We start from the raw sequence: 22,082 nt of genomic DNA, 5'->3' as shown, positions 1-22,082 counted from the left end.
ACGACCAACCTGTAAGACAGGTGAGCATCATTGGCCCCATTTTATAAATGAGGAAATGGAGGCCCAGAGCCTTGGTCAAAGTCACACATCCTGGGAACTTCAGATAGGGCCAGGGACCCCCAGTCCTCCCCCACTCCCCAATGTGGACAGGGCCTGTAAGCTCAAGGAGGCCTTGTTCTGAACTCTCCGGACTGGTCATGGAACAAGTTGCAACATGCTAGACAAAGGGACTCAAGGAAACAATGTAGTATCGGGTTTAATTCTAGTTGAATTTGTCTGTATCCAGTTTGGACTGAATGTGTTTGCACTGGGAGGGTGGGGAAGGGAGAGAGAGAGAGACACTTGGATTTCCCTCGCAGAGCCCTTAGAAATGTGTCTTTGGGTTTGGAATTGACGAATTAATTCCAGCTTCTTCCCATTTTTGATTCATGTCAGGTGAACTCAAAACCATGCCACTCAGAAAAGGCTCGGACTATGGATCAGGGGCTCCCTCTCACCTCAGCCCTGAGCTGACTATGGACGGCTAGAGAAATCGCCTGTGACCTGGCGGCTTCTCCTTAGGGGGCAGAGTTCATGGTGTGTCCTTGGAATTGGAATTTTATCTGCCTGGCTTTGAAAAACCAACCACCCAACCAACCCAGCTCTCCCACAACTGAGTCAGGCTATATTAAGACCCACACCGAGGTTTAAAAGAAGTTACATAAGAAGTGATTATGTTGATGCCAGGGGGCACCCGGGTGAGCCAGAGGGTTTTCTCCTTTTTCCTCAAATACGGAGAGAGACCGCCTTAGCCCTGCATCAACAACTGAACCCCAGCAGTAGACCCGGCCCCGGCGCAGCCACCGCCACACATTGGACACTCGCTGTGTGCCCAGTGAAGGGCTCCGGGCTTTGCCTGTGTCATCTCACTGACCTTGTCACCTCTGCTAGGGACAAGCACCATACTGTGCCATGCATGAGGATGGCTCAGGAGAGGGAAGTAACCCACCCAGTTTGACCTTGCAGGTAGCAGGGGGTGGGGGAGGGGACTGGGATTCAGACCCCGTGTGCGCCTACTCTGAGCCATAAGAAAGAAAGAAAGAAAGAAAAAGAAGAAAAGAAAAGAAAAGAACAAAAGAAAGCAAAGGAAAGGAGAGGAGAGGAAAGAAAAGGGGAAAAAAAGAAAAGAGGAAAGGAAAGAAAAGGGAAGAAGAAAAGGAAAGGAAAGGAAGGGAAAGGAAAGGAAAGAAAAGGAATGGGAAAGGAAGAGAAAAGAAGAAAAAAGAAGAGGCGAGAAAAGAAAAAATTTTTAAAAGAAAGAAAGAAGTAAAGAGAAAAGAAGAAAACCATCGGTGCCAACATCTTGGAAGGGAATAGAGGTGCCCTCAAACTCCTCCCCAGGTCCTTCACGTGAGCAAAAATATTAATTCCTACTGTTTGGTTAGGAAATCGGGGGGTGTTGCAGCAGGTAGCACTGGCTGGGTTCCCCACACAGCCCCCGCACCCCACGTGGCAGGCCAAAGCTGAAGGCTGAGGAGCCGTGGGGCAGACAGTGACAGGGAATGGTCCCCAGCCGGGGCTCTCTGTGGAACCTGGGGACAGAACCAGGGCCAGCCCGGGTGAGGGCTCCTCCCGCCAGCCTGGCTTCCTAACTCACTTCTCTCTGCTTCCAGGCCCTCGGCAGGAGGCAGAGCCTGCTTCTGACAGGGTGAGTGAGCAGAGGTCGGGGCGGGGGGGTGGGGGAGACAGGGTCTGGCCAGCGGGCAAGAGGACACACAGAAGTGACGCCGCCCTTGGAGTGTAAGTCCTCGTCTCACACTCATTCCTACCATTTCCTTACTTCTCTTCTTCATAGTCATGACAGTCACCCAGATACCACATGGAAGGCCACTGTGGAGTTTGGGAGAAGCTCCAGTCGGTGGCTCTGCTCCCCCATCCTGCCCGGGCATCGCCCTTCGGTCCCGGGTGAGACGTCTTTCTCCTGCTCTGATTTCCAAGCAAACGTCCTCACACCGCACACTGCAAACCACTCCACCTCGAGTGAACTTGACAGTGCCGGCGGAATGTTCCCCGGGGCCTCCTTCCTCAGCCAGGTTTGTGAAGACCGAGGCAGGAAGGTTTCGCTGGAGTTGCTTTCTCTTCACGTTCAGCTTCGCCCTGTACTCCTCCCCAGACCCCCGTTGGCAAAACACCCGTGTCCCCCTGGTTCCAGGTCCCCCACCCCCCCGCCCCTGAATCAACGACAGTTCATTTGTAAGAGGTTTTTAATTTCATCTCGGTATGCCATTACGCGTGGAGGAAGGATCTCTATTTGTTTTCACTCACACAGTATCTGCTACGTTCTCCAGCTCTCTGCCACAGAAGCCCACGGAGTCCCACAGCATCTGCACGATTTCCACTCCCCAGACTGGCTTGGGCTTCTGGGTGGTTTGCATAAATTATAAACATGAGCACAAAAATCACACAACACAGACTCTACCATAAGGGATCATGTCCCCTTTGCAGAGAGTGAAGGGACAAGGGTCTAAGGCCCCAGACGTCCTGGGCAGTGAGGCCAAGCCTGGACTGGCCCCTCTCAGAGGGGTCCAAGCGGACCCCGCGGCGTCCCCCTGAGACCCGTCTGCTTTCCCAGGGGGCCTCCTAGCCCAGAAGTAGCTGGTCCTAGCACCACGAGTAGAGGGCAGGGTGCAGACTCCCGAGTACGATGGCAGCCGGCCCTTCTGGCTCCAAGTCCGGACAGCAGGACAGAAGGAAGCAGCCCGGGTTTCCACCTGGATCCCTGCCGCCTCTCTGAGCTCCAGAAGGCTGTTTAGAAATAGATTTTCTAGAACAGGGGCCAGCCAACATCTTATGAAAAGAGCCAGACAGTATAGGTAGTAAATATTTCAGGCTTTCGGGGCACATACGCTCTGTCCCATAGTCCTTTTTTTTTTTTTTTAAACAACCCTTTAAAAATGTAAAAAAAAAGAAAAAAATTTGTAGCTGGCAGGCCATAAAACATAGCCTGAGGGCCGTACTTTGCCGACCCCTGGTCTAGAACACCACGATGCCCTCTCTTCCACCCCCTCAACGACAGCCTCCTCCCCAGGGCAGGACTCCAGCCCCCTGAGCGGCCCTGAGCGGGCCTCCCCAGCCGAGGCTCTGCATCAGGGACCCCGGTAGGCAGAGTGGCCCTCAGGGCGCAGGGTGCCGACCGTCTCCCCCTCCGGGAGCCTCTTTTGCCAAGTGGCTGGTCTGGTATTTTAGACAAATACCAGCTATTTGTTCCAGCCCTGCTCACGGGTCCTGGAGGTGAATGAAGCCTCGGCGTCCCCCAGTGAGGTAGGTACATAGTGTCAGCCTCATCCCACACCGGCCGTTGCTGAAGTTCAAGAGCAAAACTGACCTTCCTACTGCTGCCCACAACTACACGTCAGAACTGAAAAGAAAGCTGAAGAGTCTAGGCTTTACCTTTTCTAAGAACACGCTCAGGGACTTTTCTGTCCCCTCCAAGCCCCGTGACTCAACCCCCAAGAGAGCAAGAACCTCGACGACACTCTTGAAAAGAGAACTTGCTCCAGCCCTTGATGCCCCGGGCTCAGGCGGAGCGGCCCTCTCTGCCCTGCCGACAAGTCTCTTCAAACTAAAAATAAAGTTTATAAAAGTAAATTATCTCATTTTATAACTTAAGTGCATCAAGCATTTCCTTAAATATAGTTCACACTGAAAATAAAGTTACTTTTGCTGTACAGTTGGTGTCTGTTATAATTAGGAATAAACTCTGATGATAAAGCATGGAAGCTTACACACTCACACACATCTATCTGTCTGTCTGTCTGTCCGTCTATGGGTATATGGATGGGTAGACATATGCACCTCTTGACAAAAGCTTCCCCAAAAGAGCGGGAAGTTGTTAGGAGTCTCTAGGTACCTATAGTTTGCATAAGAATGTCTATATTAAAAGTCCCTGTCCTTAAAGATAAACACATCTTCACACCTAAAGCTAAGACTTATCAGAAATGTGAAACTATGCGATCCGTTACGTGTTCAGTCTTTGGAAATGCCGAGCTACATCAGGTGGTAATATAACAGCATCCCCGACAAAACTCCCTCCCCAGCCCACCTCTTCCCTGGCCTCCCCATCCTAACGCCGGCCGACCCCTCGCGGCCTATGGTTGTTCTGGGTGGGAGCCCAGCCACAGAACTCGAGGGGAAGACTCAAGAGGTAAAGTAAGAATTCTGCATGGAGTACAGGTGGTCGATGGGGTTTCCCACTCGGGACTGCAGGGGCCCGGCTTCTGAGGTCGCTAGGAAACAGTCACCCAGGTTGCTGAGGGAGGTGTCGTCACTATCCAGGTCATGGAAGAGGGGTTCGGCACCTGAAATGGAGACGACATGGTCAGGAGGGTCCCGAAGAAGGACTCCCTTTGGGATCAGGAATGCAGGGGAGTGCAGCCAACCGGATGCTGTGGGGCGGGTGGCGGGAGAGCTAGGAGGGGAGTGGGAGGGAGGGGACCCCATCCCTCTGCAGAAGACCTCTCAGGGCCTTAGTGGGCTCCAGAGGAAAGCACAACCACAGAAAACAGTATAAACTAGGACAGGTCAGAGGCCCGAATGGGGTGCCGCAGAAGCAAATGTCAGAATGTCCCAGACGGTGAGTTTGGGGAGTGGGCAGGAAGGGGCACCTCCACCTGGAGAGGCGGGGCAGGGCTCTGGGAGGACTCAGCCCTCAAAATGGTTCTTGAAGGTGGATCGGGAAGATATCAACATGGGCGCTGTGAAGGAGGCTCTGTGCCACCTCCGGTGTCACACGGGTCCATTCAAACAGCAAGATCACACCGAGCGTCTGCTACCTCCCCGAGTGTGTCCTGCAGAAGCAAGACGGTGTTAGGGGCCCACCCTGGGCTAGTTTACACCCTGGACGGAGAGGATGGGAGGGCCAGCTGTGGATCGCTCGGGGACCCCAGTGACAAGAACAGAGGCATCTCCCTCTCAGCCTCCGCACGTGTGATCTGCTCAGAGGCTCCCAGCTTTGTCCGAATGAGGGTCAGTGAAGTCTGCAGAACTGGATCTTTGTCCCAGTTTGCTGCACACATCACATGGGAGGACGATGGTCACTTCAACATGTTTTTTAATGAAGGGAAAAAAAAAGCATTTGCTTGACAAAAATCTGTGTGCTGAGCCATGTCTCTCTAATGCCATTTTGAAGGTTTGCCAAATAAAACTGTATTTTTAGCTATCAGTGCGGTTTATCACAGATGACCCAGATTAGATGCATCACATATGCCACTGACCTTCTCCGTATAAAAACGCAGTGACCTTCATCTGGCCCTGAGACTGAACTTCAGCCCTCCACTCTGGAGCTCGCCCACACCGTCAGCGCGCCCAGGCGCAGCTGCTGACCATCAGCTAAGGCAGCAAGCAGAGCAGGTAGGGGAGCCTAAGCTAGCCTCACGCCCGGCACTAAAGGCAACCCCAGCTGGGGTGGGCTGAGAGCAGGCAGGGATTGCTTTTCACGCCACAGTTCCGGTCACGCTTCAGGATTCATTTGGAGCCCCTAAGTAACATCCGTTCAATGAGAAAACGTGCTTTCTGCGAATGGAAATATCACAAACGACTATGTGTGCTGGTCCTTCTTCTGCGGCCACTGGTTACATGATTCTAGTGGCATTTTCTGGGCACGTACTATGCTGGCTGCTTCGGTAAGGATCTGGGAACCGCGCAGATGTGTTGGGGAGGGAAGGTTGTGAGAGGTCCCTGTGGGGTTGGCGTCTGTCTTACCATATGGGTGCATGTGGTCTCCCGGCATCTGAGGAGGGGTGAGGCCCTGTCGGAAGGGGTCTGAGCTGTAGACACTCTGCTCAATGGCCAGAAGCTGCTGTGGGGTGGGCAGAGCCGTGTACGGGTTCATGATCCCTTCCATCCCAGCATTCCCGCTGCCGTTTGTCTGAGCTGGGGACAGAGAAGAAGGCAGGTCATTCTCCAAGTGCAGCGCGGGATCCCGTGCTGGGAGAGAAGGCTGAGAGCATCTTCCAAAATTCATGTCCCCTGCTGCCCGGTGTCCCTACCCAATACCAGCCTTTGCTACGACTTTGGAAGGAGGAGTGAGAGGGGTGGGTGCCTGTGATGCCACGGGCCCCAGACGTGGAGTGGGACGTGCTGCGTCTGCCATCCCACCGTGGTGACCCCACCACACAGACTTCTCACAGTCCTGCTTGAGCAGTCCGGCCACACGGCAGCCGGCTTCCCCAGAGCCAGCAACTGGGCAGAGCGCAAAGCAGAAACCGCCATGTTTGTTGTGACCTTACCTAGGTCAGCCCTAGTCAGCGTCCAAGAGGACGGCACAAGGGTGTGAACGCCAGGTGATGACGAGCATGGAGAGATCATTTCACTTCCTGGCTCTTGGTTTCCTCATTTATAAAATGGCCCAGAACGAGGCGACATCAGTGGTTCCCAGCCTGTGCCCCACCCCCCAAGGGCCATCACGGGTCATCCTCAGAGAACAGGGATGGGGAAGGTGCAGTTGAACTTGGAGAGCTTCTTCGAAGTACATCATTAAATCCAAGGTGTTTGATGCTACACACAAGTTTGGCAGCCCCTGAAGGGGATGGATCTAAAGACCCTTCCAGCATCCCCTAGTGGGAGCACATCAGTGCAGTGGGGCTCCTGACTCCGGCCCCGCTGACCTTGTGGAACTGATAGCAAGACTCCGTGAGGCGTGTGAACGTGCTTTGGAACAACTTGCTACACTTGTGTAAAGAAGTTTTGGAGACTAGAGGACTCACGTCCTGCCTCCACATCCTGCTGTGGGGTTCTCTGAACATCGGCCCATGAGCTCTCAGAGACTCTACTTCCCATGAGCTTCTGCTTTCTTACGTCAGCCCTAGGATTTCACCCTCAGAGTTGCCCTTCGAGTTCTCCAAAGCCTCAAGCACTCTGAGTGTGTGTTCTCATAACGCCTTGCTGCGTTCTCCACCCGCCAAGCATGCTGGCCTGTAAGAGTCCACATGCAAGGCTTCTCCATGTCCGTGACCCTCTCTGAACTTCCCGGGGGCCCAGTGCAACAGGGATGGTAGGCGTCATTATCCCACCCCAGGGACAGACAGCCTGGGGTGCCAGGAAGCAGAAAGGCTGGTCCCAGATCAAACAGCTCGGGGAGCGGAGCAGGGGCAGCATCTGGGTCTGCTGACTAACCTGCCCCAACAACCTTCCCCAGTCCCCATGTCCTTGCTGAACTTCTCTCTCTGAGCATCTATCTTGATGTTAAGACACTGTTTGGTGTAGAAGATGAGAAGCCAAGACAATTCTGGGCTGCAGGAGTCAGATTCTACATTGAGCCGAGCTCAGGTATCAAGCACAAGGCCAGGTCCATCATGAAACGGCAAGCAGCCCCGTCTAGGGGCCTGCGAGCCAATGTCAGAGTCAGGGCCTTTTTCAAAATGTGGTCCATGGGCCAGCAGTAGTGAGCGCCTGTTAAAAACGCAGAATCTCAGGGCCTACCCAGACTAGAGGAATCAGAATCTGTACTTTACCACATGTCAAGTGATTTCTGTGCACACTGACAGCTGACAATTCCTGTTTGAGGTACAAGCAGATCCCTTAGGGAATCCCGCTACAATGCTGTTGGGCATAGAGCCCTTTAAGAACACATGGTGCCTGGGTGGCTCAGTGGGTTAAGTGGCTGCCTTTGGCTTAGGTCATGATCCCAGGGTCCTGGGATCGAGCCCCGCGTCAGGCTCCCTGCTCAGTGGAGAGCCTGCTTTTCCTTCTCCCTCTGCCTGCTGCTCTGCCTACTTGTGTTCTCTCTCCATCCTTCTAATAAATAGATAAAATCTTCAAAAAAGAATTTTTTTAAAAGAATGATATAGTCATAATATAGTTATATTTGATTTTTTTTTTCTTTTAACTCCCTTGAAAGGTCCACAAGCTGTCCCTCTTGACTCCCTTCCCAGTGCTCACATCAGCCGTATTAGCCACAAGAGCAAATGAAGGTGCATACAGGAGGGGAGAGTTGGGGCAGCACGGCCTAGTGGAACCGAGTTTCAGAGACATCTGCTCCGGTCTTGACTCACCCCCTACTCAGCAAGGACCCCAGTCCCCCTTGTCTGCTCATCAGTGAGTTGGGGACAAAGGACTTCTCTGTTTCCCTGGTGTGAGGGTGTCAGACTCAGGTCAGCGTGAGAACCGTCTTTGAACTCTGAACACATGAATGTGCCCAACCAGGGAGGGGGTTACTGTTTTACTCACAGTATTTTTACTGTCTTATGTTGTTTAGGAAATGGATAGGTCACAGTGGTGTCCTCTGTCAAATGATTTGCTGGGAAGGATGAGGATCTGGGTGTGTCCGGGCCCTGCGGGGAGTCCTGCCTCAGCCCCCGGGGCTCTGGAGAAGGCTCAGACCACATCAGTCAGCATCCCAGGCCTTGGCTCTGTGCCTTCGACCTTCTCCCCCAGCCCCCGGGCCTCTATCCTCTCTGGAAGACCATTGCCCTGGGTGCAGGCAGGGCTTCGCCAAGCCCAGAAGCGGCCTCCCACCAAGAGCCGTGAGGTGGGTGAGGCCTGGACCCTGGCAGGCCTGGCTGGAGGGTCCCGGCTTACCGGAGCTTAGCCTCTGGGTGCTCTGCTGGTCCTGTTGCTGCTGCTGCTGCCTCCGGGCCAGCTTCTTCATCTGACAAGGAGAGGGTGCTGGGTTAGGGGGTTAGATCGGGTGACCAGCAGCAGGCCCCTGCCGGGGACATACGGGCCTCGTGGGGAGAGCAGAGGGACCACACCCCCGCTCTGGCTCAGCAGAGGAGCCAGCAGCGCATTTACCCATGGCTGTTTTGGGGTCTTCCCCTGCCACCGTGGGCCCATCAGCTGGCTGGGAAGCATGAGGCCATCAGTCCTCACAAACACGGGGATGTCCTCTCAGCAGAGAAATGTCGCTGCTTATGTGGTGACAGTTTCAAGTGAGGTGTAAGTGTGGGGGTGTGGGGCCCACAGCTGGGTCTGCCTGTGCAGCAAGGGGCTGCTGATGGCGTGGCACCTGGGACGTGGCAGGAGGCTGCTCCCCACCCCCTCCCCCATCTGCTGGCTCTGGTGTTCGAGACGCCTGCCAGACCCACAGCCTCGGAGTAAGGAGCCGATCTCCCAGAGCACGCTGGTACCACCAAAACCTCCCAGCAAGAGCATTGTAACCCAACTTCTTGCACTGTGTTCAGTGGAACATCAGGGTTCTGTGACACCCTAACAAAAACAAGCATTTCTCAGAGCTTCAAACTTCCCTGCTTTAGGAAGCCATGAGGTTACGGGGCCTCTCAAACCTATGGAAACATGGAGTCCTCCCAGGATGGAGTGTGTACCCAGGGCTCTGCTAGAATTCAGTTAGGGCAGCGCCGCGCTACCCTAACCAATCATGATCAGATAATGAGATAGGAAGTTATCATCCTCTACAGATTAGGACCCCAGACATATGGGCCATGGGCCACATGCCTTTCTAGGGGCAGGAAACTTGACAAGCGCAAGACTATGGTGCAGCCACGCGGACCCTGGTGGGTTCCGGAAGACAGTATGACGGTTGGGGTGTACATGGGGGGTACTGAGTAAAGGCATTAGTGCCACCATGCTACCACATGGCCTCAGAGCTGTCACACACACGCTATAGAAGTTCTCTTGGCAATTTTAAAAGAACTTTGGTAGCTGCGTTAGTTAAAGGTGATTTAAAGAATCCATTTTTACCAAAAAACACAAAAAGACATTTATGCCAGCAGATGGCTGGCCAGATTCACAGTCACGGCCACCAGGAAAATGAGTCATTTCACTAAAACAAATGCCCTGCCTCTCCCCCAAGCAGGGCAGCTCTGGCCCACATGACTGCCCATAACAGAATTTCTGAATCGTAAGAACTATTCTATCCATCAAGTTCTGGTTAGACAACCCATCCTCAAGTAGTAAGTCCTACCGCTGCTATTTCGGGAAACCAGCCACACAGAGACAGACGACAGTACGAAGCTGATTACCTTTGCTCTCTGGTTCTGGAACCACACCTGGACGACACGGACGCTCAGCCCTGTCTCTGCGGCCAGGGTCTCCCTCACCTTGACAAAGTGGAACATTAGAAACAGAGAAACATCAGCATCTCAGAGAGGGGGAAGAACATTCCCAACGCAGCGCATGGGGAAGCCAGCAGGCCGCATCTTGGTGGGAGCTGGCTAGTGTCTAATGGCCACTGTGAGCCCAGACACAAGACCATTGCTTCCCTTCTGGTGGAGGGAAGCCCTTCACCAGGTAAACAAAGGAGGGAATAACTCATTAGACGTGTGTTCCAAGATGGGTTTCCAAGTGGCTTTTGAACATTAGCAAACACATCATCATGCTTTCGGAGTTGATCCACGCCAACATACAGACCTACTTAAGGAGAAATGAGGGTGAAAACCACTTTGCAATACAAACAGCTCTCTCTTGTTCTCTTCTGTTTCTGTTCCTTGACCTACATTTTGGTTCTGTCCCTCACAGCTCTAGGTGACTCTGGGGGCTTCATGAATATTCATATTCACTGTGACCCTGAGTGAGCCCTACTCAAGGAGCATGAGACCAGAGCCATCTGGAATCAGGCAGAGCGAAAGCAGTTAGCTCTGACCAGCACATGTGCTGTGGCCCCGTAGAGACAGGACGGTCGGGATCCCCATGCTGAAGGATGGTTGAAACACCCGCCCTCCATGCAGACACACGGTGAGGGGCGGGCAAGGTGGCAGGAAGGGAAGAGTTGAGAAGCTCAGACTTTCTGAGAGCGAGTTTGAAAGACGCCGCCCTCTTGCTTAGATCCTGGGCAGACATGGGGTTAAACGCCTAACATGGGGGCAGAGAGCTCACAGGGGGCCTTGGGAAGTGGTCCACCTTCATCACACCACGTGGGCTGAGGCTTAGGAGAAGATGATTAAACCAGATCTTTAAGACACATCCTTCTGCTAAGCCAACTAAAAGAGCAGTGTGCCCCGACCCCACCTCCACCTGCTGAAACCCTATCCATTTTTCAGAGGCCCAGCTCAAAAGCCACCTGTTCCACAAAGCCTTGCCTGATTCCCCAGACAGAAGTGACCTTTCCCTTCCCTGGGCTCCCACGGCTCCCGGCTGCCCCCCTGTAATGGTCCTCACAGCTTTCTCCCCCATGTAATGTGCATAAACATCTCTTCCCTACTGGCTGGTGGCCTGCAGGCTGCCTGGCCGCCAGCACCAGGCACAGAGGCTGGGAGTCTAATGTGTAGAATTAGTAATAATAGAAGGAGATGATCATTGGTCCTTACCTAAGTCTACTTTGGGGCTTTCCTTCCTCCCTACTCCACCCCTGGAGTCTAAGGAGTATGAAGGCAGAGAAAGGTCTGCTGGAGGTCAAGTGCGATGGCAAACTGTACTATTGGTCAGTTCAGCAGACATGCCCCCTCCCTCCCCTGCACCCACAGGCAGGCCTTCCCCTGCCTCACTTGGGGTTAGCCACATGACTGGTCTTGGCTCATGGGATGAGTGTGAATATGGAATGTGTGATCCAAGGAGAGCCTTTCAGTGGGTTTGCCCGGTATGACCTGGCCTCCTGCCTTCTGCCATCCTCACAGGAACAGCGTGCTCTCTTGGCCTGGAGCCCCAGAGAGACAGGTGGAGCAGGCCTGGACCTGAGCCCCACTGGGCCACAGCCAAGCCACAGTCTAGGAGCAGGAACACAATGTCCGCTGGAAGCCACCAAGGTTTTGTTTGTTATGACAGCAAAAGCTGACTAATACAGATAGAGAAAAACAATGCTCGTTTTTCCAAAAATGTGTTTCCTCCACGAGGTTCAATTGAAAAGTTGTCTTATTTGGATAGCATCAGTAATAAGACTGAGCACGCAGCCATCCATAAATGGCGGGTACTTAATAAACCGGTGCAGCTGTCTATGGCAGAGACTGCTGACTGTCCCCAGTGTCCCTTCTCTCCTTCCTCCCATTAACCACTGGTCAAGCTCTAGCAAGACATGTGGCCACCCAGGCCGACTCACTGCCCAGCCCCCATAGAGGAGGTGCAGTCATGGGATTAAACTCTGGCCACCATGTCTGAATGCAAGTTTTACGAAGAATCTTGGGGCAGGCCTGCTCTCTACTCCCTCTTTCTCCACCACGGTGGCTGGAAAAGATGGTGGCATGAATGAACCCTGTGACAGGTAACCGAGCTCCCTGCTGACCTTGGGCTGCTTAGCCCTGGACTGCAACATAAGATGAAAATAAACTCATACCTCATTAAACCACCGAAGTTCACGTCAGCCTCATTTGTCCCAGTTCCAAACTGGAAACAATCCAAACACACACCGACCGGGGAGGGACAAACTGTGACACACCCGTACCGGGGGATACCCTCAGCCACAAAGATGAATGAAGTAAGACATCAATGAATCCCAAAGTTACCACTCCAAGTGGAACAAACTAGACCAAAACTAAATAAATATATGTCTATGAACTGCTCCATTTTTGCGCTCCTTGTTAGAACATCTGGGTCATCCCCATAACTGTACCTGCTGTTCTTCCTATTGCTCTCTGTGAACTGAGACGGTGGCCACTCGAAGTCGGTATGCATGCACAGAAGGGATCGGGGATCTGGAGCCTTCAGCAGGGCTCAAGGCTACCTGCACAGACTCTTATCTGAACAGCCTCCCCCAATGCCTTGACCCCCCACGTGTCCACAGACAATCCAGAGGAGGGCAAGATACACAAAAAAGTGGGGCCCAGTCCCCCTTCCTCCCTTCTTCCCCCTGTACCTTCCTGCAAGGCTTGGAGGACACTTCGAATGAGGCCTTGAATGCTCTCCTCTGTTGGGTCGTCAAGATGGTTCTGGGACGTTTGGGGCGTTTATGGTCTTTGCCGTCTTCGGCGGCTCCTTTCCCTGTCCCGTGGGCTGACTTGCAAAGACTTTCTTCATCATCGCTTTTGCCTAAAAGATGCAGAAAACACTGTGTTAAGTTCTCCAAAGCCACTTTCTGGAGCTGTATGTTATTGTATAACAAGGCACTCGGGTCCGTGTTCCCGGGATGGCTTTCCAGGTGAGTGTAGGAACCTCTGAAGGACTGACATGAAAGCCTCCACTAATAGGCCAAGGAAAGTCCTTCTAAAATCTGGAGACAGCAACCAGAGAGTGTACCATTACGGCTCCGAACATTCTCCCAGGGTGGTGTCTTAGCTCCAAAGTTACTAACTACATCACCTTGAGCAAGGCACTTAACTCTCTGACTCGGTTTCTTCACGTGCAAAACTGGGACAGGAGAGAACCCACGTCCCTTGGGCTGTTGTGAGGATTAAATGAGTTTCTCAATAAGGAACTCAGAACTCTGAGTGGCATGTAATAGATGCCCAAGAAGCACTGGTTATTAATATTATTTCTTAAAAGTCATTTTTTCAAGTCTAGGCCTGGAGAAGTTTTGTATAATTTCCTAGATACTGTGTCTGAAATTCTAGACACTGCCAGGGGGTGGAAAATATTACTGTTTAAAAGGCCATGGAGAAAATAAATAAACAAATAAATAAATGGCCATGGAGGACCAGCATGAGATTACCTGCAGGGATGGATAACAGAATGGACGTAACACAGGTAGTCGGGCAAAACTGCTTATGTATACAGTAACGATTAAAGTAACTGTATTTGCGTTTACAGGAATTACTTCACAAGCACTGAGCAATTGGAGGAAGGAAGCAAAGCCTTCAAGAGCCATCACAGCCTCTCCAAGACTCCTTCTTGCATCCCATGGACATCACCTCACACTTCTGAGAAGAGGCTTCTAGGGTCTGGGAGATACGACGGGAGGGAGACGTTTTCCTAATCTTGCATTAAAAGCCATCGGCAGTTATACGGCCAAACAACCTCAGAAGAACATTTCTCACTGGGTCTTCACAGAGCTGAGCTGTCCCCTTTCCTCTTTCCACCCTTGGGTGGAAAGCCCCATCCCGAGAGTGTCCTCAGCTCTGGCGTCCTGACACTGGCTCCCCTTCTGGTCATCTCAAGAAATCCAGGAGGAGGGGACCCTCTGTGTGTGAGCCACACAACCCTTGTTCTTCATCCCACCCTCCTCTGTAAAGGGGATGGTGCATACACCATTTTAGTTCAGACTTCTGTTGACTGTTCCATCCAAAAGGACAATGGCTTCTTTTCTCTGTGAACGTTCAGACATACAGTTGGAACACGACGGGACACTAACCCGTAAGTTCCTGGAGGGCATGACCCGTTCAATGTCATTGAATAGGTCTGATGTGGGCACACCTGGGTCTCCATCCACCCTGGCCCCCCATTATAAGCATGGTGCCATGAGAGTGTGGACATGCCCTGGGCCTCAGTTTCCCCACCTATACCACCGCAGCAAATGGTACCCCACCTCAGGGAACCATGATACGATAGCCCAAATCACACAGGAGGCTTGAAATAGATGTGGAGAGAACATCTTTTCCTTTCTGCCTCACTCGCCTAAGAGTACAGGGGGGAAACCCAGAAAGATTAAAGAAGAGATAACAGAGGAGTATCCTCGTGACAAGGAGTGGCTACTCTGACATCTTTACCTCTGAGGCAGCTCTTCCCTGGGGCAAATCCAGTTAGTTGACCTCAGCCATCCCTCCGTAGGATCTTTTTAGAAGGATATTTTCGGAATGGCAGGGAAAAAATGAACACATAACAACTAAAAGCCATGGGGAAATAAGAAGACCCCACAAGAAGACAGACAGTGGGAAAAAAGGCACTGACTCCCCACACTCACCCCTGCAAGGCCCTATACCCCACCGCTCAGAGACCCCCTCTCCCCAAAGCCCAGTCCTTCACCGAGGCCAAGAATTCTGTCTGCTGCTGGAGGGTCAAAAGGATGTTCCTCTGTTACCGATGAGGCCTTCAGTGAGTTTTCTTTGGAAATAGGCTGACACCCCCACTCCAGGCTCATACAGACCTCCTGCAAGGCCAGCAATGAGTGGGAGCAGAGTCTGGAATGAATGGCTATGAGATCCCACATGCAGACCACGTCTGAAAATGCACTCGTACAATTCACTGTCTCTCGCACCTGAAACTCCTATAATGCTGCATGTTAACTCTACTGGAATTTCAATTAAAAGCTTAATTTTTTTTTCATGCTGTTTCCATTCTTTTTTTTTTAATTTATTATAAATATATAATTTTATCCCCAGGGGTACAGGTCTGTGAATCACCAGGTTTACACACTTCACAGCACTCACCATCTCACATACCCTCCCAATATCCATAACCCCAACCCCCTTCTCCCACCCCCCCCCCAGCAACCCTCAGTTTGTTTTGTGTGATTAAGAGTCACTTATGGTTTCTCTCCCTCCCAATCCCATCTTGTTTCATTTATTCTTCTCCTACCCCCTCAACCCCCCATGTCGCATCTCCTCTCCCTCATATCAGGGAGATCATATGATAGTTGTCTTTCTCCGATTGACTTATTTCACTAAGCATGATACCCTCTAGTTCCATCCACGTCATCGCAAATGGCAAGATTTCATTTCTTCTGATGGCTGCATAGTATTCCATTGTGTATATATACCACATCTTCTTTATCCATTCATCTGTTGATGGACATCTAGGTTCTTTCCATAGTTTGGCTATTGTAGACATTGCTGCTATAAACATTCGGGTGCACATGCCCCTTCGGACCACTAAGTTGTATCTTTAGGGTAAATACCCAGTAGTACAATTGCTGGGTCGTAGGGTAGTTCTATTTTCAACATTTTGAGGAACCTCCATGCTGTTTTCCAGAGTGGTTGCACCAGCTTGCATTCTCACCAACAGCATAGGAGGGTTCCCCTTTCTCCGCAACCTCGCCAGCATCTGTCAGCATTTGACAAAGTACAGCATCCCTTCCTGATCAAAACTCTTCAAAGTGTAGGGATAGAGGGCACACACCTCAATATTATCAAAGCCATCTATGAAAAACCCACAGCAAGTATCATTCTCAATGGAGAAAAACTGAAAGCTTTTCCGCTAAGGTCAGGAACACGGCAGGGATGTCCATTATCACCACTGCTATTCAACATAGAACTAGAAGTCCTAGCCTCCGCAATCAGACAACAAAAGGAAATTAAAGGAATCCAAATCATCAAAGAAGAAGTCAAACTATCACTCTTAGCAGATGACATGATACTATATGTGGAAAACCCAAAAGACTCCACTCCAAAACTGCTAGAACTTGTACAGGAATTCAGTAAAGTGTCAGGATATAAAATCAATGCACAGAAATCAGTTGCATTTCTCTACACCAACAAGACAGAAGAAAGAGAAATTAAGGAGTCAATCCCATTTACAATTGCACCCAAAACTATAAGATACCTAGGAATAAACCTAACCAAATAGGCTAAGAATCTATACTCAGAAAACTATAAAGTACTCATGAAAGAAATTGAGGAAGACACAAAGAAATGGAAAAATGTTCCATGCTCCTGGATTGGAAGAATAAATATTGTGAAAATGTCTATGCTACCTAAAGCAATCTACACATTTAATGCAATTCCTATCAAAATACCATCCATTTTTTTCAAAGAAATGGAACAAATAATCCTAAAATTTATATGGAACCAGAAAAGACCTCGAATAGCCAAAGGAATATTGAAAAAGAAAGCCAAAGTTGGTGGCATCACAATTCCGGACTTCAAGCTCTATTACAAAGCTGTCATCATCAAGACAGCATGGTACTGGCACAAAAACAGACACATAGATCAATGGAACAGAATAGAGAGCCCAGAAATGGACCCTCAACTCTATGGTCAACTAATCTTCGACAAAGCAGGAAAGAATGTCCAATGGAAAAAAGACAGCCTCTTCAATAAATGGTGTTGGGAAAATTGGACAGCCACATGCAGAAAAATGAAATTGGACCATTTCCTTACACCACACACAGAAATAGACTCAAAATGGATGAAGGACCTCAATGTGAGAAAGGAATCCATCAAAATCCTCGAGGAGAACATAGGCAGCAAGCTCTTCGACCTCAGCCGCAGCAACATCTTCCTAGGAACATTGCCAAAGGCAAGGGAAGCAAGGGCAAAACTGAACTATTGGGATTTTATCAAGATCAAAAGCTTTTGCACAGCAAAGAAAACAGTTAACAAAACCAAAAGACAACTGACAGAATGGGAGAAGATATTTGCAAATGACATATTAGATAAAGGGCTAGTGTCCAAAATCTATAAAGAACTTAGCAAACTCAACACCCAAAAGCTTAATTTTTTAAAAAGGCATTGGAACATAGAAAATATCTCATCAGGGGGCGCCCAGGTGGCTCAGTGGGTTAAGCCTCTGCCTTCAGCTCGGGTCATGATCCCAGGGTCCTGGGATCAAGCCCAGCATCGGGCTCTCTGCTCAGCAGGGAGCCTGCTTCCCTTCCTCTCTCTCTCTCTGCCTGCCTCTCTGCCTACTTGTGATCTCTGTCTGTCAAATAAATAAATAAAATCTTTTAAAAAAAAAGAAAGAAAAAAAAATATCTCATCAGATAGATACAACAAAATAAAATGCAACTGTCTAATTTAGGAACCTCATGTTTTATAATTAGTTTTGTCCAAAAAATGATATTTGCAAATGTTTTCTGGGGTCGGTCTGGCTCTCCAACAGTCATGCCTCACATGGTCTGATGCAAATGCTTATTGATTAACTAGGAAAACAAAACTCCTGAAAATGTAAGGTCTAAAATCATGCCAGATTCCTTGATGATGTCTCAGACACACTGCCATCCTTTGGGAGAGCAGTGTGGGCTCCGGAGTCTTCCAAACTCAGGTTTAAATTCTGGCTCAGCCAGTCATGTGTGATGTCGAGCAAATTCTCAAGACTCTGTTGTCTCATCGGGGAGAGTGATGGGGTTGTTGGCATTAAATGAGATACATGGAAAGGGTTTAGCACTGTTGAGAATGTAGCAGGTGCCTACTAAATCATCACCGTCATCGTCACCATTATTACTTCAACATAAAAGAAGTATTCTTGATCCAAGACACATGTTTTCTGTTAATAGTTGCCTGTCGACCGGAGTCTGAGTTAAGGTTTTACAAACCCAGCGTTTGTTTCTCTTTGCAGACATGACCCCAGCCAACGCTGAGAGTTGTTGGTTGTAAGTACAGGAGCCTGTGAGTGCTCGTGAGAAGGAAGGTGAAGGGCAAGAGAGGGGGTTGGGCCAGTTCAGACCCAACGATGTAACTGCTGAAGTCTGTTGGGAGCCCCGGAGGCGGGCTGGCTGAGGCCCCTCGGGTCGCTGTGTTTCCACTGTGTTTCCCCCACTCCTTGTCTGGGATCCCGGCACCTTCCCCAAGAGCTGCTGCTCCATCATGGAACAAAGGGGAGGAAGAACGAGAACTAGCTCCTAGGCTAGTCCCCGGGGCCCACTTTTAGAGGATGTGGGAACACTGTGCGCGGTTCATTCATCCTCTCCCCATCCCTGGAGGAGGAGAGATGAAAACATTTGTTTTCAGAGGAGGAAGGTGAAGGGGGCAGGAGGGGGGAGGACAGAAAGAACGACATTAAGATTGGTCTCAAGAGTTTGTATTGATTTTGTGGTACATTTTCTCCCTTCGATCCCTGTTTTCAGCTCCTAATATCTCTCTCTCTTCTGTCTCCTCAGGTCCCACCATTTGCCTTCCAAGAAGTGCTTCGTGCCCTAGACCAGGGGCCTACAACCTTTTTTTTTGGTAAAAGGCCAGCGAGGGTCTATTTTACTCTTTGCAGGCCTTACAGTCTAGGGCAACGACCAGCCTTTGCCACTGGAGCGCAGAAGCTACAGACCATGAGCAGGAGTGGCTGCGTGCCAGTAAGACTGTTCCAGAAACCAGCCCCAGGCCAGATTAGGCCTGCATACCATAGCGAGCTGATCCCTTCTCTAGACCTTTCCTGACCTCCTGTTTTCCATCAAAACTTACAGATCCTCCATCCCAGTCTTACAGGTTCTGACTCTTGGGATGGAAAGCTCTGCTGACGGACACCAAGGCGTCCGCGAGGCGCACCGTCCACCATGTTCTCTCCCACGGTCAAAACCATGTCTGCATTGAACAGAAAATGCCCCCAAGCGAACAGACACCTCTGTGGGATGTCAGGTGCCCTGGCAGAACTGAGCAAGAGAGATTCCGAAGACACAGTGGACAGGGGCCTCCTGGCATCTCTCAAGGTGCCAAGAGACGCACGACCCAGCCGCGGAGGAGAAGAAGTCGCTAATGTCGTCCTGCTCCTGACCTGCGGGACTGTAATTGTGACGGGCAGAACGGGGCCCTCTGACTCTGCTGGGGAACTGGCAGGCTGCTCCCAGCAGGTGTCCACTGAGGCTTCCCGCCCTCTCGTGCTGCAAGGACAGGCCTGTCTGACCCGGACCCCAACTTCTCTGCCAAAAAAACACGCAATGCCTAAGAAGTGCATCTATTGACGGGTCCAAGGGAAAGAAACGTTGGAAAGAGCTAGGAACGTTCTCCCAGCACCAGCAGGAATGCTGGAGAGCAGAAGACGAAGAGACACTTTGAAACAGCAGAGACGTGGGAGTGGAAGGAGGAGACGGGCTCGCTCTGTTGCCAGCGCTCCCACACCCAGATGCGGGCCGGAGCGATCCCTCATAATTTAAGCTGACACCCCTCCGTGGAGATGAAAGGAACACCACTCGCCGTCTCCGACAACAAATGTCAGCCTCCCTCGAGGCCATTTAGACACAAACACGGCATAAATCTGACTCCTAGTGGGGACGTCCAGAGACTTATCTCCACGCACAGCCTACCATAGTGAAGTGAATTTGCTTGACATAAAGTCTGAACATGTTTCTCAGGGTTTTTCTTTCCCCTTTCTCATTTAAAAAAAAAAAATCTGGAATGGTTCAGGGCTGTTCTTCCCCCTTGCCTGGCCCTCCCACTCGTTTATGACATGAGCAAGCACAGATGAAAGACCCCGCCATGGTTTATGGCCCTGAGATGGGCTGCACTACCTGTGGGGCCTCATACATTCATTTCGGGTTGTTGGAAAAAATCCCAACGCCCCATAAACAGGGGAAGAGATTTCTGAGCTTGGCCCAGGAGGTGGGGGGTGGGGGCAGAGCCCCGCGTGCTAGGGAAGGGAGAGGCAGGAACAGGCCTCAGATGCTTCCCCTGTGATGAGCCTCATAAATGTCCCTCAGGCTGGGGGAGGGTGGGGTGGGGAGGAGAGGAAGGGTCTGGGGCTTGCTGTGGGGGGAGGAGCAGGGAAAGGAGGAAGGGCGGCATGTATGAAGACAGGAAGCTATTTCGGCTGCTGGCTGCATGTCAGGCTCCAAATTCCTTTCTCCTGGAGCCAAGCAGCCGTCAACTCTAGGTGCAGTACAGCACCTAAAATCCAAGAGGCAAGACGATCTGGAGAAGTCAAGTCCGTGTAGCTACTGTTTGAAACTACCTTGCCCACGGTTCTGCATGGAGGTCTCGACTATGGCCAAACCCAGGTTCCCATGAAAGATAGGACTTGGAACTGGTTCGTTGCACCACTGACTCAATGAGCATCCATCCTGGGCTCCAGGCATGGACCAGGACAGCTCTGGGATATGCAGAGGATGGAGACACACCCTCTGCTCTCACAGAGATCTCAGATCTGGAAAGGGGAAAGACCCAAAGTCCAAATACAGATAACTCTGCTCCAAGGAGCTAGGGAGGGGACCGGAGAAGATGACACCGTGCAAGTGTCACTGGAATTTAAAAAAATGAGTTACATGAACAACACACAGCAGTTCCAGATATAGGTGACAGGGCGCTGCCTGTCCCAAGAGCAGAACTTTCAATGGCACAGAAGCAAGACATCGACGCAGGAGGGGGGTTCATCAAAAAGCAAGTGTGTGGGCACGCCGTTCCAGCCCAGGGCTGCTCAGTGCACTGGGAGGGGTAACAAAGCCCTCAGATATAACTTACCCTTGCTCCTAAGGAACAGAAAACAGAGTTAGCACGTGTGAAACGATACAAAATATTACATAGAATTTGGCTAAGTTCTTTGGACATGGTGAGAAACATTAGCACAAATGTAGGCATTTAGAAAAGACGGTGCCATGAGCCAGAGAAGCTAGTGGCAGCAGCTTCAACATGGGGACGAGGGAGATGAGGCTTTCCAGGGATGGAGGGCAGGAAGCTGCAGTCCTGGAGAGCTCAGCCTGCCTCTACCTCAGGAGGGGAAGAAAAATGAATGTACGGCCAGGGACCAGGACGGGGACCTCAGGGTCTCGCTGGAGGGTACACAACTTGGAGGAAGAAGAAATTCAGGTGGAGAGGGGCCCTGATATCCCAGAGCCAATGCTATCAGCAACGATGAGATGAATGACAAGGGGAATTCTGAGGCTGGAGCTACACGGGGCAAGAGTGGACCAGGGAAGGCCTGGACGCCAGGCACGGAATTGCTAGGCCCAGGCAGGGTGAGGACAGCCACCTTGAAGACCGGACTGAGGAAATCACTCAGTCCCCAGGGCTAGACAGGGACCCTGAACAGAAGAAAATCCCCACACCCCAGGAACCATTCTGTGTCAGGCCCTTTGTGTCCAGGGTACACAGGTCCTCTCGTCTCCATGGCAACATGCATGGCAGGTAATATCATCCACTCTGCTCCCACCTAAGGAATAAACACAGACTCAGAGAGGTTCGGAATCTTCCTTCTAACACACAGGGCCCCGGTGGCAGGACCAGGTTTCATCCAAGGCTCCTGCAGGGAGGAGAAACAGACTTTTTCTTTTTAAGAGATGGGAAGGGAGGGCAACCCTTTCTGGTCCCCTTCCTCTTTGGGGGTTCTGTACTCTTAATAAACTCTTCTTTCCTGCTCACCAAAAGAGAGAGAGAGAGGGAATGGAAAGGGAGAAGGGGGTAGGGGCAGAGGGAGGGGGTAGGGAGAAAGTTAAGCAGACTCCACGCCTAGTGCAGAGTCTGACAGGGGCCTCGATCTCACAACCCTGAGATCCTGCCCTGAGCTGAAACCAAGAGTTGGATGCTTAACCAACTGAGCCACTCAGGAGCCCTGAGAAATAGACCTTTTAACCAGCAAACCGGACATAAGTAAAGGACAGTTACCTGCACCTATCCCGGCCTAAGAGTGACGACAGTTAGCTGCCCTGTGTCCCATAGTCCACTGAAAGATCACTCTTTCCGTCAGGGGCTCTGCGGAGCGGTAGAAAGTAG

The 22,082-nt window shown here is 51.1% G+C and overlaps 1 protein-coding gene across 2 annotated transcripts in view; it reads right to left on the bottom strand.

The window, feature by feature from the left end:
* Positions 1-2,249: 2,249 nt before the first annotated feature.
* The window catches only part of LMX1A (LIM homeobox transcription factor 1 alpha), a 153,940-nt gene continuing 134,107 nt past the window's right edge, over positions 2,250-22,082 (bottom strand). For both annotated transcript variants that reach the window (XM_047704848.1, XM_047704847.1), the window contains exons 5-9: positions 12,719-12,891; positions 9,957-10,034; positions 8,557-8,626; positions 5,740-5,910; positions 2,250-4,337 (exon numbers count right to left, since the gene is read on the bottom strand). In XM_047704848.1, the coding sequence (XP_047560804.1) occupies positions 4,177-4,337; positions 5,740-5,910; positions 8,557-8,626; positions 9,957-10,034; positions 12,719-12,891 (653 nt within the window). In that variant the 3' untranslated portion in view covers positions 2,250-4,176. The remainder of the gene's footprint in view (positions 4,338-5,739; positions 5,911-8,556; positions 8,627-9,956; positions 10,035-12,718; positions 12,892-22,082) is intronic.

This window comes from Lutra lutra, chromosome 15 (assembly GCF_902655055.1).
Source record: "Lutra lutra chromosome 15, mLutLut1.2, whole genome shotgun sequence".
NCBI classification, from domain to species: domain Eukaryota; kingdom Metazoa; phylum Chordata; class Mammalia; order Carnivora; family Mustelidae; genus Lutra; species Lutra lutra.
The sequence above is the reverse complement of the archived record's forward strand: the minus strand, read 5'-3'. Positions and strand labels throughout refer to the sequence as shown.